The sequence below is a fragment of the Triturus cristatus genome, chromosome 5_1 (genome assembly GCF_964204655.1).
Source record: "Triturus cristatus chromosome 5_1, aTriCri1.1, whole genome shotgun sequence".
NCBI lineage: Eukaryota > Metazoa > Chordata > Amphibia > Caudata > Salamandridae > Triturus > Triturus cristatus.
In genome coordinates this window covers 956,349,366-956,365,345 of record NC_140587.1, presented here as the reverse complement: position 1 = coordinate 956,365,345, position 15,980 = coordinate 956,349,366, and the positions used below count along the sequence as shown (strand labels likewise).

The 15,980-nt window shown below is 40.6% G+C and overlaps 1 protein-coding gene across 5 annotated transcripts in view; it reads left to right on the top strand.

The window, feature by feature from the left end:
• PHACTR1 (phosphatase and actin regulator 1) overlaps positions 1 to 14,282 on the top strand; it is a 1,250,807-nt gene extending 1,236,525 nt beyond the window's left edge. For all 5 annotated transcript variants that reach the window (XM_085606075.1, XM_085606079.1, XM_085606078.1 and 2 more), the window contains 3 exons: positions 1,063 to 1,203; positions 3,161 to 3,237; positions 6,721 to 14,282. In XM_085606075.1, the coding sequence (XP_085462201.1) occupies positions 1,063 to 1,203; positions 3,161 to 3,237; positions 6,721 to 6,736 (234 nt within the window). In that variant the 3' untranslated portion in view covers positions 6,737 to 14,282. The remainder of the gene's footprint in view (positions 1 to 1,062; positions 1,204 to 3,160; positions 3,238 to 6,720) is intronic.
• The last annotated feature ends 1,698 nt before the right edge of the window (positions 14,283 to 15,980 follow it).

Genomic DNA, 15,980 nt, shown 5'->3' with positions numbered 1-15,980 from the left:
ATTGGTCACCATCTAGAATAGCAGTTGGTCAAGAAATTTGTGGAAAATGTGCCTCACAACAGATGTAGACTAGTTGGGATTTTACTGGGATATCATTTGTCAACAAAATTATAGTAGGGATACGATTTGTCATGCTGCTGATAAAAAATGTCTGTTTAAAGATTTGCCTGGTAGACAATGGCCCTTTAAGAGAGTGTGAGAATTTAGAGGCCATTACTATCTCAATGTAAGGTAAATGGGGGTAATAACAACTGCTTACTCCCAGTGATGCACAAATTCTCTGCCAGCTCTTAAAAAAAGCAGCAGATTAGCAGAACCAGTCCGCCTGGATGAGTCACTGTTCAGCTCCGCCTCCTCTCTAAAAAGGAAAATGTGCATTATCAACAGGGCAAAAAGGATAGTGGAGAGATTGGGATCTGTGCTTAAGGAAAGGCAAATATGCCACAGTGACAAGGTAGTGGCAGCCTCAGAATACTTCATGAGCAGGACTCTGGGTAGTTTTTAACCTCAAATTAAGAATTCAGATTTCCTGTTCCGCTCCCTCTGTTCCATATCAGTATGATAATCATTCGTAATTACCTTAAGGCAGATTCTCAAGGAGCAGTGAGATTGTCTTAGAGCTTTATTTGTTCTGCAACCTCATAAGCCATCCATGTCCTTCATGTAACTAGGTATAGGGGAGGAGGCTCACATTTTCAGTGAGAAGGCGCCCCTAAAACCAGAGAGGAAAATCTGGTGCTGGAGGAGGTCTGGTTTGCGGACTTGAATAAGAGATCTTCATTTATGGACCAGGTTAAATGCTGAAGGGAGAGCCATGCCTTGCCTAAAAGCGGTGTTAGAGATGGGTAGACTTAACCAGTAGGGTGACAGACCCTGGGGATTACCACTAGGAAGCTGAGAATGAGTAGAGGTTTTGGAGTGCATAAATGACTCTACAAACTGGAAAGGCCCAGTAGACTTGATCTGGTATCATATTGTGCGTTGGGTGCATTGAAGCAAGTTATATCAGTGAGAAGCAGTACTGTTGAAAAAGTTATTCTGGTCTTCCATTAATTCCTGCAGCTAAGTCAAAGGCCGACTGTTGAAGAGCTCCGAGAGAAGAAGATTCTCATACGCTTCAGCGACTACGTGGAACTGGCGGATGCACAGGACTATGACAGGCGGGCAGACAAACCTTGGACACGACTCACAGCAGCTGATAAGGTAGGTGTTACATGAACAGGTTCAAACATGTCATCCCCAAAGACTGAAGGGATCTTTCCACTAAATGTTCTTTCTTCTATTTCTTGGAATGATAGCCCAGCTTAGGCGACGCTTTATTTCCATTCCCTTGCATGAGGTTCTGCATATTGCTTAACATGTTTAGACTTATCTGCAATGCAATACATTTCAACACTCTGCTTTTATGTGCTAACATGTTCAAACTGCATGTTAACCTTGCTACACCATCAGTGTGGATAAGCCATAATTCTGCTGCCAAAAAGCAGGAGTAAATGGTTCAGCTGCACTTATGACTGAATTCTAATATGTGATCATTGAATGAAATGTTTGTTTTAAAGGAGAATATGGAATGCACTACAAATATTTTTCTCCTGTGACTAATTTATTCGATCACCTGCGACAACCAACTGACATTCGGTTAACTAGTTGGTTGTGTCTGTCAGACTCAAGGCTAGCTAATTTTCACACACACCTTGCAATTTAGTGTGCAGTATCCCCTGGTTAGATTACTTTAAGGGCAGTGCGGGCCCACTTTCTGTTGCCTAGTGAAGGTCTTTATATTACACCCATGCCTCCGTTGTTCTTTCCAGAGCAATATCTCAATTTTAAAGGAATTTAGAGTGTGAACCGGGCAACGTGAACCACCGCTGGGAGAAAGTCCTTGTGAAGTGATCTATTACATCTCACTGAACACGCTACTTGTTTGGAGGGTTGAACATATGTGCAATGGAAGGTTTTGTACATGAGTAGGAAAATGCTAATTAAAAAAGAGGGAAAGCGGGAATGCCTGAATTCACGCATATGGAATATTTGAGAGATATTTTGCAGGAAGCGTCACCCAATACTTGACTCATAATTAAGTTCAAGGATCTGTTCAGTTCAATTTTATCTCTAGTTCCGGATTGATGCGTTGACAATATAGTTCATCATTTATAATTCAGAGAGTGAGAGAAAGAGGCTAACGTTGGAGGCATTAGAATTGTGTAAATAATTTATCCTGACAAATGGTTTCTAATAAAATTACCCCCTTGCTGTTCTGCATGCGTTTTTTAACCTCATCGACAATAAACATCAACACAGGTAGGTCATTTTGATGGCTTCCGGCATACACATTGTTACTGTGTAAGATCTGAAGCCTGGAAATGCTCCAAAGTCCGCTTGCCCTTTGCGAACCACCACCTGATCAATTGCAAAACAAGGTAAATGTGTCAGCTCATACCCGAGTAGGACACCTCCAGCACGGACCATGCCAGTTGGGTGTTCAAGCTCAAGATGGGTGGGTGGACTGTGCTTATTTTGCTGTTAGTCTGGTGCATAAGGTGGCCTCATTTGCTAAACCCCACAAATGGGTGTTGAAATATGACCAATCACCATAATATTTTGGTAGCCAAACTAAGGTTCTAGTTTGATTACCTGGAAGTTCCCGAACACCCTCACTATCTTTGACATCTTCACATACATACTCTAGTTTGTGGTCTTTATGTCAGGTTGTGCAAAGCTTGCGTAATATACATGTTATGTACATACGTTGCTTGATATTAGCCAAACTGTATAACACATCTCTTGAAGGAAACTTCATCACTCTCTGTAGGAAGGAAGTTCAGAGTTCTATACATGTGCAATTGGTACATCTTTCTAGGCACAGCGTATAGGTCAACTGAACCAACACTGAGTTCCTAATTTACTCGTGAATGCCTGGTTTTACAGAAGGCACTCTCATATTCCACTACTTCCAGCCCCGCCCTCATTTTCAGACACACAGTATTATACAGGTTCAGCAGGTATACTACTTTATCTATATGCGTCTCCAGCTTAATTTTAATTTAATATTTTTCTGTGCTGTCTATGTGATTACAGAGGCATAAAAGCTCAGTGGAGCATGAGCCTGGATGTTTGGTTTGTGCAGTTTCATAAACGCGTAATATTTTTTATATTACAGGCAGCCATTCGAAAAGAGCTGAACGAGTTTAAAAGTACAGAAATGGAAGTTCATGAACTCAGTAGGCATTTAACAAGGTGGGTCTTCATACTTTCTTTTTTTTAATTTGTGCTATAGCTTCTTACAGCATATAAAGGATGTGCTCACATTGCAGTAAGAAAGAGCATTACAATCGAGCAACTACACCTTCTATAACACTCGATAGGTGCACTGATTGGTTGTACTATATATATTGCCACCTTTTTGGGGACTCCAAAGTTTTAAATAACTGCACATTTGTATTTAATGGTAGAGATCGTGCACCATTGCCTTAAATCCTATACTACTCCTTCCACTTGGTGTGATTTTATTTATATTTGACTCGGGTAATCCACTGCAACAATATGCATCATTCCACCTAAGTGTTAACTAGCCAATCCTACTGCACAAATAAAGTGCGGTGTCACTGCCGGCCAAAAAGGATATCTCAACCCACTGTACGCCAGTGACAGCGAACTGTACCATAAGGCCTCGTCAGATATGACATCCTTCAAATGTTTGCTCCGTTTCCAAAGAAAGGAAAGCCTTACATTGGCTCCCAGTAAAGAGCCGTATACAATTTAAGGCATTATGCTTAGCCTTTAAGGCCCTGCATGGCATAGGTCCAGAGTATCTTCAGCAGAGACTGCGCTGGTACATCCCAAGCAGACTACTGCGGTCTAAAGACGCCAGCCTGGCTAGGGTGCCTCGTATAAAGAAAGCCCGTTGGGGGGGGGCAAAAGTTTTATCCATGGCACAGCAAAGGCGTGGAATGAGTTGCCTCGATATCTGAGAACTATCACAGAGCTCCTACCTTTTCGGAAGGAATTAAAGACCTGGCTCTTCTCCAAAGAGTAGGCCGCCTCCGTATTATCTTTTACCTTGCCATTCCCAGAGAATCAAGAAGCGCCAGGACACCTCCGGGTATTTGTTGCGCTCTATAAATTACAATAACATTAACATTAACATTAACATAATTTGACTTTCTGCTTTAGCCATGTCCAGTTATATGTGTAGGCAGTTTTCCTCAAATTAACTGAAGAGAATTAATAATGAATTCTCCCACATTGTGTAACCCACAATAATTAGATACAGTTGTGGCTCTCAACTTTGTACCAGTCGAGCATTCTAGTGGCAGCTCCTCTGCTAAGGGGGGAGGAGCGTCACCCCACTGCCTCGGAGAAGGAAAATAAAATAAAATATAAAATGATAACTAATGGTATTATCATTTTATTTTGTCCTCCTGCTGCGGAAGCTTGTGTTAAGGGGCAGGGTGGGACTGAAGAACAGGGGAGGAGTGGTGCCACCCTCCTAAGTGTGCTATGACTGTGTCTCGGGCCACCCAAACCAGTCATGCGCACTTTCCCCCTTCTCCATGCAGGCTGCGTTACAGCCTGCATGGAGAACATGTCCACCCCTACAGCCCCTGGCTGAGCGCCGTGTCACAGCACTCAGACCATTCACAATGCTGCATTTCAGCGTTGTGATTGGCTGCGGGAGCCCTGGTGCTTCCTTCTTCCTGTGTCTCACAGGAAGCCAGGATGAGGATGCAGGAAAGGCAGCAGCGGCCAACCAGCCGGCCGGTAGGTAATTGTTAATTAATTTTTTTGTTTATTGTGACCTGACCCCCCGCACACCCCGCCCCCCTGCCGCTTCCAGGCAGCAGCTGCAACTGCCAGAAGATAAAACCTTTCCTCTTTTCCACAAGCATTCACTCCACTCTGCCAGCCTCTGTAATCTCCCACATAGTCTGGGAAAAGCATAACCCCCAAGGAATTTAACACTGTTCACTTGTTTTGGTGACTCCAGCCTAACAGCTTTGAAGTCAGTTTCCAAGCCGCTCTCCCGAAACATCAATCTTACAACATTCAACCACACCATTGAATACTATAATATCAGCACTGTCTCCCTCATCAGTCCACATTGTGTTGAAGTCCTACCGTACCATCAACAAAGTCATACACTATCGCAAGCCAGATTGCCTTACTGGAAAGGTAGCCATCTTAGTAGGACAGTGAGCAGCACATTCCAATTCCATCTCCCTGCAACGCATCTGGAGAGTCTGTGAAAAAAAGGTAATGAATAGATGCATCCTACTTGTACCTCCTTAAACACTAAAACTACTTGTCATTCTAAGACTTTCCCCATCACTCCTCCTGTTCAGGACCAAATATTGAAGGTGTCCCTTCCTGCCCATAAGCAATCAGCCATAAGCAATCAGTAATGGCAGAATGCAGCACACATAGAAGTTGCAACTCGTAATTTTTTTATGATTGTTTATGTGCAGGAAGGGACACCTTCCTGCAGATGAACAATCAATGGGGTTTTCTGTTTCCATGTGTGCTGCACAATGCACAATGTTAAGACCAGGTTTTCCCTGGCCTTAATTTAGGCGCTGCCGCATATTTACGCCACCCTTGTAAATATGGGGCAGCATCAAAATCAATGGGTGTTGCCGCAGAATGCCCACCGCAACACCCATTTCAGGCTAAGTGTAGCATCAAAGGGGGCCTTATTCACAAGGCGCCATTAAGCCACATTAACTGGCATAACACTGCATGGTGAATAAGGTGAAGCCTCTCGTCACAGGAACAATGGAAGAATTGGCGTTCTTGTGGCGATAGGGGGTTGTAAATGAGCCCCTTTGTGTCTAGAATTCTGTTAGGTGTTGGGCCAGCCTAAAGCCGTCGGTTTAAGAACGACAATAACTGGACCACCTTATTCCATTGTTAGTAAGACCCCTGTAATGAAAAGATACATATGAAGGTCTTAATGAACTGACAAAGTTGAAATTATGGGTACATGTGATTATTTTCTGATGCACTACAGCAACTTGACTCTTGTGTCTAAATGACTACAACTGGAGTCCCAATAGTAAATCTGCCAAGCAAGTTACAGAAAGTTAGGGTGATGGCCATGACCGATGTAATGATCCATCACTGTTATAGTGTTTGCCTTTGTGGCATACATCACATTTTCACACAATCATTTGAACTAGGTATGTGTTGATCGTTTTCTAGGACCTACCACGTGGAGCAGATGTTTGAAAACTTCCATCTTTGGTTTTTTGTTGGTTTTTTTTTTGCTTTTTTAGATAGCGTGATACCGACCTGAAGGTATTGGAGCACTTTACATGAGCACCAGTTACATTACACAAGGACATTCATTTTTATAGGCACAAAGTTTAAGTGATTTGCACAGAATCACAGGACATTGAGCCCTTCCAGCGACTCAAACCTGGTTCTCCAGCTCCAAAGTCGGCAGCTTTGGCCGTTACGCCACATCCTTTCCCACCCCTTCTTTCCTTTCTTTGGTATGCTTAATGGAAAGGGTATATTTCACACATAGCCACAATAAGGTGTAACTTTATAGACAGAAGGTGAACTCAACCTTTGAGTAAGAGCTCTTAAGTTTGTTAGCCTTGAAAGCGCAATTACGCTATGATGTGAGCAACATTTATAGGGCATGTTTGAAAGTGTTCATGCCGTGAGCATGAGTATCTATTCTTTCTATTAATGCATTTTTTGTCTTTCTTTTGTTAGGTTCCATAGACCCTAGCAGTTGTAATGGAAGACAATGTCTTCAAAGAAAACCGAAAAGGAACCACAAGTGCTGGAATTATTCAGTTCTGCATTATTTAACGTGTACATCTTCTAAACTGCCTTTTTTAAAAGAAAAAATATTATTGTATTTATGTACATTTGATGGGTACTGCCATAATCACAACCACTGTCTGTCGCCAGCCAAGGATGCCCATCGGGGGTAACATACTTCTTGCTGGCCGCCATGTTTTCCCGGCATGTGGATCTGTCCTGTTTGTCGTACGGCTGCTGGTTGTGTGCGCATATCTCCCTCACTGTCCCAATTCTTGCCGACATCTGCCACTGAGGGCACAAAGCTGTGTTTTGTGTTCAGCAAGCCAATATGGGAAAACGTTGATGAGACCGAGGTGGTGAAACTGGTGCTGCACGACACTTACTTGAAGACCACTTTTATTAGCAGCACCTAAAAGACTCAAATGAGCGCAAAATGGCCGACTTACCTTCTTTCATTCGTGCTTAGCTCACGGTAGATGGCCTTCACCGGTGATCCAACAACACGTTTTATCCAGGAAGATATGATGGAATTGTGAAGAGGAATTTTCTACCACTTGATAAATTGGACCAGCACCCATGGCAGTGGCAAAAGGAATCCTCAGCAGCAGAAGCAGCATTCTTGAATGATTATCAATTCAGGGTAGCAGACAGTTTGCTGTTATTTATTCGCTTATGTAATTGCAAATGCAAATTTAATGGTAATTGGCGGATCAGATAATAGAAAATCGTGAAAATCATTTTCGCAATCCGAGAGCACTTGAAGGCTTGTCTGAAGGTGACATTAGTGTATGCGTATGAGCAATGTAATGTGCTGACCAGCGGCCTCAAAAGGGCGATCTCTCGCCTCACTATAGCACTTTTGTTCTTTTTTTCTAAACTCTGGTCACTTTCAAAGTACATTGTCAGCCAAAACCTAGATTGAGCTCATGTACCATAATATGAATACCAAAAGTAATAGTAATAATAAAAGTAATCATAATAGCAATTCCTATTTAGCTGAGTCTACACGTAAAATTGACACTTATTCTAGCTTTGATCCATACTCTCAGATAATTGCTTTTCTGTTGGGTCTCTACACGCTGTGTATTTTTACTGTTTGGAAACATCCAGCTATCTTCAGGAGTAGACATGTGGATAGATTTATTTTTTAAGAGCAGAATTTCCCTGAAAAAGAATGCTCTCAGGCTTTGCATCTTCTTAGTATTTATATTTGATTCTTTAATTTTTATTTCTGTGTCATGGAACCTTTTGGAAACAAAGATGGCAGCAGTGAGATTCCTCAACATTTGTTTTCTACTGCACTCTCGGTGCATGAACCCATACTAGGCTCTCCGTCCCAGAATGCCTGGTAACAACTAGTGCAAACTATAACCCTGTCTGGAAATCTCATGCAAAAACAATTGCAGAGCAACCTATAGTAAGAATTAATGTAAAATGTCAGCACAGTGACACACACAAGCCAATTACGCCGACCCATACCCTGAAGAACCGAAACAGGTGATCCACTACATATGATCCACTGACGAAAATGCCCATGTGCATTCTTATCATAATCTGTCAGGACTGACATTTTGATGGTCCCCACAGTAGCAGAAATCATAATAAAAGAATATTAAGCTTTCACTAATGAAATCTAGCAGTAGTAATTCAATAGTTGACTGAGTAGTCTTATTTCAATTTGAGACTGAGTTATTGATGGGGTGAACAATCCAATTTCTTTTGGCATTCTGTACCTGCATGGCATTCGAGGCAAGTGCTTGGCTTGTAATTTTGGCTGATTGACCATACTTCTAGGTGGTCTTTCACGATCAGATGTCATTTTTACACATTCTTGTGTGGTGGCTCTCAAGCTATTAGTGTTCATTTGTAGTACCTATCTGCAGTAGTGAGGTCAAGCACTTACCTGAAGTTGGCTGTGTCTTTAGCCTAATTGTAAAAATGATAAGCCAGATTTAGAGAGCTACTGCCACAGATTCTAGCTTCGGCATCTGGCGTGTTTTGACATGAGGAATTGTCTAGGAACTTTACGCTGAAAAGTAATGATTTAGCAAAGTTCCAGAAGTACAGATTTATTTGTGGCAAAATAGCCATTGTTATACCACTTTTTCCAAATGCAAACAGCACAATGGGAACACTAGATTGTGTCATATGGATTGAATGCCAAGATGTCCCATTTTAGCACCGTGTGTCTGAATCACACTTATTCATCTGTGCAGTCACACTGTCAATGTTATACGTTTCCATTGTCTTTGTGAGACCGACCCAGAATTTTATTGCATAGAACCCACCTAAAAGTGGTTGATATTTGATATGGAGAAGAAAATGAACTCTGTGCTAGTGAGTCCTCTTCACAGAGCAGGAGGATCAATACCCCATATCAAAAGCAATTTAGAGGCATTGGTGACCATACGTAGCTATTTTACCACTAGCTCTAGACCTAAGTTCTTCAAACTTGTGCTCCGAAAATGGTGATATAAGAGGTAGCCGCAGGATTAATAATTAAAGAAGGAAATATAAGTAAATAGCGAACACAATTTGTTTACTCTTTCCCTAAAGGAAACAGAAATTAATTTCTACTTTTTACAGTGCATATTCAGTAATAGGGCCGTTGATCTTCTAAAAGAGAATTTGAGAATTGGAATACAGGATACAAGAAAAGGGAGTAAGCTTGGGAATAAAGAAGATTCTGGAGGAGACAGAAGTTAGACAAAAATGAGTAAATGCAATGGATTGTCTGAAAACTGATTACCTGATGTAGACAGATGTGGGAAGGTGCAAACCTTTTAAATGTGGTGGTGATCCCACAGATTATGATTTTTGTTTTATTTTTACCATGATTGGGCAACCAGGACTGAGCAGTTGTTTCTCCTCATAGTAGCGCGGTCTCCTCAACTTTTGAAAATCTCAAAGCCTCCTTGAATTTTAGCCAGTTTCAGTCCAGTCCCAAATCCAGCAGGTGCCATGTCAAGTTTTGAATTCATGTAACATCAAATATTGAATACTTCTTTGTTGTATCACTCTCTTAACACTGGAAAACATAACTGTGTCAGCTGGTATATTAACACATGTTAAATGGGTCTTTCAAGTTGAAAATAAGAAAGAGATGATTCTGGATATCTAAAAATAAATCCCAGGACAACACAAACACCAAAAAGGTAGATCAGCCTAGAAACAATGCACCTCACTTGCAAGGCATTAAAACTGATGCAATATTAATATAGCTAACTGTGAGAAGACAATTTTAAAGGGACACTACAATGACGTCAAATCAATTGAGAAGCAGCAATGGGTCAAAGTCTTGAAATTTAGCAACAATATAAAGTGGGCTCAGCAAAACGTGATAAGTTTTGTGCTGCACGAAACTTTACTAAAACTATTAAAACCCTTTGGAGGCTTCCAAAGGTTTTATTTTAATATTAGATATGTCCAGTTGTTTGTGGGGATGGTAGCCAACATTGGGTTTAGATATCACAAAGCTTTCTCTTCTCAATAGAGCTGGCCTTCATAAGTTGTAATATGGATATGATCCATGTTGGAGCACTCTCTTATTGAATTGAGGCTCCAAGAAGTTGGCCTTCAGGTAAAAAATGTAGCCACTAAGAAATCTGTCCTTACAACCTTGTGATGGCACTCACTCTATTGTTGTGTATGTCTCTTTTAGAGGTAGAAGTCTTGGTGCTCCTGAGCATGTCTCATTGAAATTCATGATTGAGGTATTTTGTCCATTTCCGGACACCATCATCAATAAATGTCCAGCTCAGTGCTGTGCTTCTTGACTGTTGAATATTGAGAATAGCCCATGGTACAGCGTTGCACATGCTAGATCGTTTATAGCATGCAGACATATCAGGTGTGTTGCACTGCCCGAGTTACAATACACCTCAACGGTTGATGGCATAAAGTTATGGTTATTAAATTATCAGATCTCTTTGATTTGGCCAGAGAAAATTATCTACTTTCTTTTGAAGAACATTAGTAGTTTCTCAGTTGCGAGCAGATGAAGAAAACATTGGTGGGCTTACTATATATCCTTGAGGCGACTTGCAAACCTCTTTCTGGTGGGCTAACCTATCAGTTTGCAGACCAGCAGCAAAATTACTTTCACTTGCACCAGTAAAATGAAATTTTCAGTGAAATACGAATCTAAAAATTACGTTTGCATCAGCCAAACCAACCATTTGGACCACCCAACCAATGCAAAACTGCATTTTTCCACCAGTCGCTGGATGTAAATTATATATTTTTGTACTGGTCTTTCGTGTTAAATGCTGGTACAAAAATTGCCCTGCTCTGGTGAAGATTTGTGTCATCTGGCTCCAGGATTGTAAAATAAATAATATGTGGTGGGAAAGTACACTGTGAACTCTAAAAACACACTAACAAAATTAAAAGTTTTTCTGTTGAAACACGCTCCAATTATTTTAAATCTTGTCGTGCTCCAAAAAGACACCGCTCCTGCAGTTGTGTATAGGAATCTGATGCGATAACTTCTAATGATATATGCCAATAAAAAACTCGAGTTCCATGTATTTTACATTATGTTTATGTTCAGGGAACGTGAAAAGACATTCGGAAAACAACCAGCATTGAATGCTTGGAGTATTTCTCCTGGCAAATACGTCTGACGAGCTAGCCAGACTTCTGTACTTGATGAGCGACATCTGTTTATATCGATGTCTGAGGGCTGCACGTGCCTAGAAAACTGAGCAGAGAAATGTATTTTAATCTGCTAGTGTCCCACAGGCACAGTGTGCTATCACATCTGTGGCAGATGGCAATCTTCTAGCATAAAAAAGGAGAAATGCTACACAGTGTAGTATTTAATATGGCTGCCTTTAACGCATGCAGTTGTTCCACCCTGAGATGCAATATGGCCACCAGCAGTTAAAGTTGCTACTTGCATAACTAAAAAGTGTTTCAATGCCCAGGCATCTTTGCCAATCTCCATTGACAATATAGCATTTACCTACATCAGGGCCTCTAGGAGTTGCATGGCAAAACATAGTTCATTTAGAGAACATTCAAAGCTAAGGTTACCCTCCAAACATTTGGTTTTTTCTCGATTTCCTGTGGGAGGGAGGCTCAGCCATTTAAAAAGACATGACTGGGGTGGTACCGACTACACTCTAAATACACTTAAGAAATTGTGTAAGAAAAATAGTTAATAAGATTTGGCTTCTGTGTACTAGAAACAAACCGCTAAATCGGAAGACTCCTCCTCCATTCTCCATGTCACTAAAAAAATGAACGATTCAAGAACATCCGCTCAAGAGTGTGATTGCAAGTGCTGCAGCTTGGCATCAAATTTGAGAGTGAAAGTGTTTTGATGCTATGCCCATAAAAGGGAAACCAAAGTGTAGGATACATCATGGGGGAGTTATCCCCAGGAACCAGTTCAAATTTAACTGAGCTGTTTATTGTAAGTACCTGACCTCAAAGCAGGAGTGTGCCACAAAACCACTCGTACTGTGATTTCTAGCTTTAAAAAAACGAATATCACATGGATCACGGATGATGTGCAATTGCTACACACAAAAAAACGGTTTTATGTACTGTTTACAAATTCCAAAATCGGCTCCCCTTCCTCGCAAATGGTCAGACTTTGAAAACTGCCAGACAGACAATGCAATAAACCAATATATTATCAAACACCTACTGTATCTTTAAAAAAGGTGTATTATTGAGATGAGTCTGGTCTGTCCGTTGTTTGTCTCCATGCTACATATGATCCATTTGGTTTCTCCACTAAAAGTGACCCGGATAATCTGATTAGGGCTGACTCTTGTAACTACTCAAAGCACCACCAGAGGGCTGGGAAGGGCCCGGTGCAGCTAGATCTCGGTCTTGTGAATCCAAGGAAAGCCAGGAATCCGTGAGTAGAGTGAGTCTCACTCAGGCAGCCTGTGCGACGCTTACATCTTCTTGCTCGTCTTAGTTTGACGCGACACAGTGTGATGAAATCAATTCTGAAGGCACTGCATGGCAAAAACTATGTTGCCCCATTGTTTTCTTTAGGGCAATCCTGTCACCATTTGTGGGACCAAACACAAAAGGCATAATGTTCCTGTTTTAACACTGACAACGCCTCATTTATCGCCACTCTCCATTTTTAGTAGTCTCAGTCGAAATTTTGTGTTATGCAAAATCCTGAAATTATGACATTATACCACACTACAATTTTAGCGTCAGGGCACAGAAACAATGCAGATGACCAGTGGCTGTTGTTCATGGCTTTTTGTGCTTTTTGCACTCTTTCAGCACAAAATGTGTCCTTACCTCTAAAGTTTTTGGTGAACTTTCGTATAATTATTTCACACACCCCTCAATTTTAGTTTTTTAATTTCCACATATGTTGAGAAACAATCAGTGTCAAAATCATCTCATTTTTTATTATTATTCTAAAGACTTGAGGACAAGTGACGGGGAACACAATGCATTATTTGTGAAGCTCTGTGCTTTTTTGTAAACACTGTTATGCAAAATGCCTAGAGAGTGTGCATTCCTTGCTTCAATTAAACGTAATACAGGAAGGTTTATCCAGACCTACATTTCATATTGAATATTTCAGTTGCACATACTTAGATTTTGTCAATTATTTTATGCTTAACGCTACCTTAGATAAACAAGCCTAGAGCAGAGTATATATCGCTATAGTTAACTATACTTCAGTACAGTGCTCAGACGCCCTTCAGGGCTTCGTTCGCTCTTTAGGTATGAAAATAAATAAATAACTACAAAATTAATCTACCATATATTGATATCTATCGGATATACTAAAAATGTATTATCTTTTTGATACACAGAAACGTATTAGCAATAACCTATCAGATTCTCTATCAGCATTTACCCTGGAAAGGTGCAATAATACTATAAAAAGAGATTTCGAGGAAGATATGAAGAAAATAAAATGGTTGAGGCCTGGAAAAATGGTGTGTTGGATGCTGTGCCCAATGAATTTCAATGTTGGAAAGATGAAGTTAACAAATTCCAGAGGGAGAGAATTCAGCAGCCGTGTCTATCATTGCGAATTTCATCCTCCGACCATGGAATGCATTGGGATGGGTTAAGGCCAATATGGAAAAAAGTTATCTTTTTTCTTGAGTGAGGGAGAGTTTGGTAGGGGCACCAGAGGAAGGACAGGGATGAACAGACAGCGCATTTCTTGCTTTTCCATGGGTCTCTGCCCTGCCTGAGCCAGCTGTGATCCAGTCCCAGTTAATAATATTCCAGTGTATGTACATAGTATGTCTTTGTATAGGAGTGAATGTGGTGGCTGTCAATCACGTGCTCTTCCATTATTGTAATTTAAAAAAGTAATGGCTGTATGGAGAGAAGTGTGTGTGTGTGTAAATAACTAGAACACAAAAAAAACAAATAAACTGGATCTCTATGTCCTAGGTTTCGCTATTTTGTACATACTGAAACTGCATGGTACCTAAATTATTGTTTGTCTTTAATGATGTATGCAGTTTCTTACAAACAGAAGAAAAGAAGAAACATTTTAAAAATTCTGTTGTCTTGTGTGTTTCATTATATGCTTGTTCATGAACATTCTGAAGAGGTAAAGTATTACTGTAAGATTACCAAGAAGATGGCCAGCCCTGTTTTTCTGGCAGAACGTCTGTAAAGCTGGATCACAGCTTTGTCATTGATCCAAGGGCACACCTTAGGGGCGTGGCATTTGGCAGGTGGAAGAGAACTTCACCGTCTGATTGGTCAGATGCATAGAACTCTAAATGTCAACCACATGGAAAACTTTGTTACCCAGGCACGTATTCTTACAGAGGTTATTTTAGACCATAACACACATGGTGCCTTTTATGCATTTTTGATATTACATGTTTTAGAATATTTCAACTAGTTTTACCTTTCTTGAATAGCTTTTTAATTAAACAATGGGCAGGGGTGAGAGTCAGTGGATTTAGGCGATTCTGACTGAATTGCCACTTAGTTTACCACATAATTTGCAACATATGCAGATTTTCCACAAAATAGTGTTTTTGTCTCAAATGGACAGTTCTTCAGAGTGGTTAGAAGCTGTCATTATGATGATAAAATCTGTATTTCACATCCTACTGTGACATATTTCCCATATGTCACAGTTCGCTGTGAAATATGGGTTTTTATACCACTGCATTATGAGCAATAAATGCACAAAAACATGGAACATATATAATATGTATCATAAGTATAAACATATTTATATATAAAAAATATTACCAAAACGTAACTCACCTGCGATGTAATAACTCTTGTGATGTAATTGTATTCCTAATTTAGTGACTCTTGATGCAGTGACCGCAGTGTAGTGACTCCAGATGTTGTGAGTAGTAGCATACAAACCTTAGGTGGCGTCATCTGGCTCTACATTGTGCTCTTGTAGGATACTGTGTGGCTGTAATGGAATCAAAAAGGACTGAGAATAATTTTGAGTCAAATCAACAGTGAAGGTAGCACAGCTTGTTGAGTAAGATATGAGATGGAAAGTACTTACAGATAGCACTGATTGTGTAGGAAGAATGTGGTCAAAAGTAGATTATACCTGAAAAGTCACACAACAAACATGTATAATTTCAGTCAATAAGGTGATAATTTCATATTGTACTTAACGAAGGATGAGTATAAGTGAGACCTTGAAGGATAAAGCGAATATCAAGATAGGTTGAAGAGACAAATTTGAAACTTTAACACTGGTGAGGACCTTTTGTAAAGCTCTTTCTTATAGAAACTATCGAACTGCAGATTCCTTACCTTTTGAATATTCCCCAGGCATCAGACTTGATCTGGAAAGTTTTAAGCAGTACCGCTGCACACGGAAGGGGGTGGCAACGTGTTGCTCCACACTGACTATGTTCCGCTCCCAAAATTACGTTTTGGAGCCCATACCCAGGTAGGCTCTACTCCTGCTCGCTGACATTAGTTGCTTTTGAGGCTATGCATGCTCACTGACGCAGACCCCCAACAGCAAATTGGCTTTGAACAGTGTGCATATTCCTAGACATGGGATTATATTAATGGATCAAGTCTAATTCACAAAATGGGAAGGCTGGGAGAGCCGGTGAGGAATCTGCGGTTAAGTAGAGTCTCTATCAGACAGAGCGTTACCTTCATCTTTTGAGTTGATACCAGACCAGAACCTATTAGGTGGTGGCTCTGTGAATTGGCTCAAACAAAAAAAGCCTGAAGTACCGAGCTGGCGAAACGCC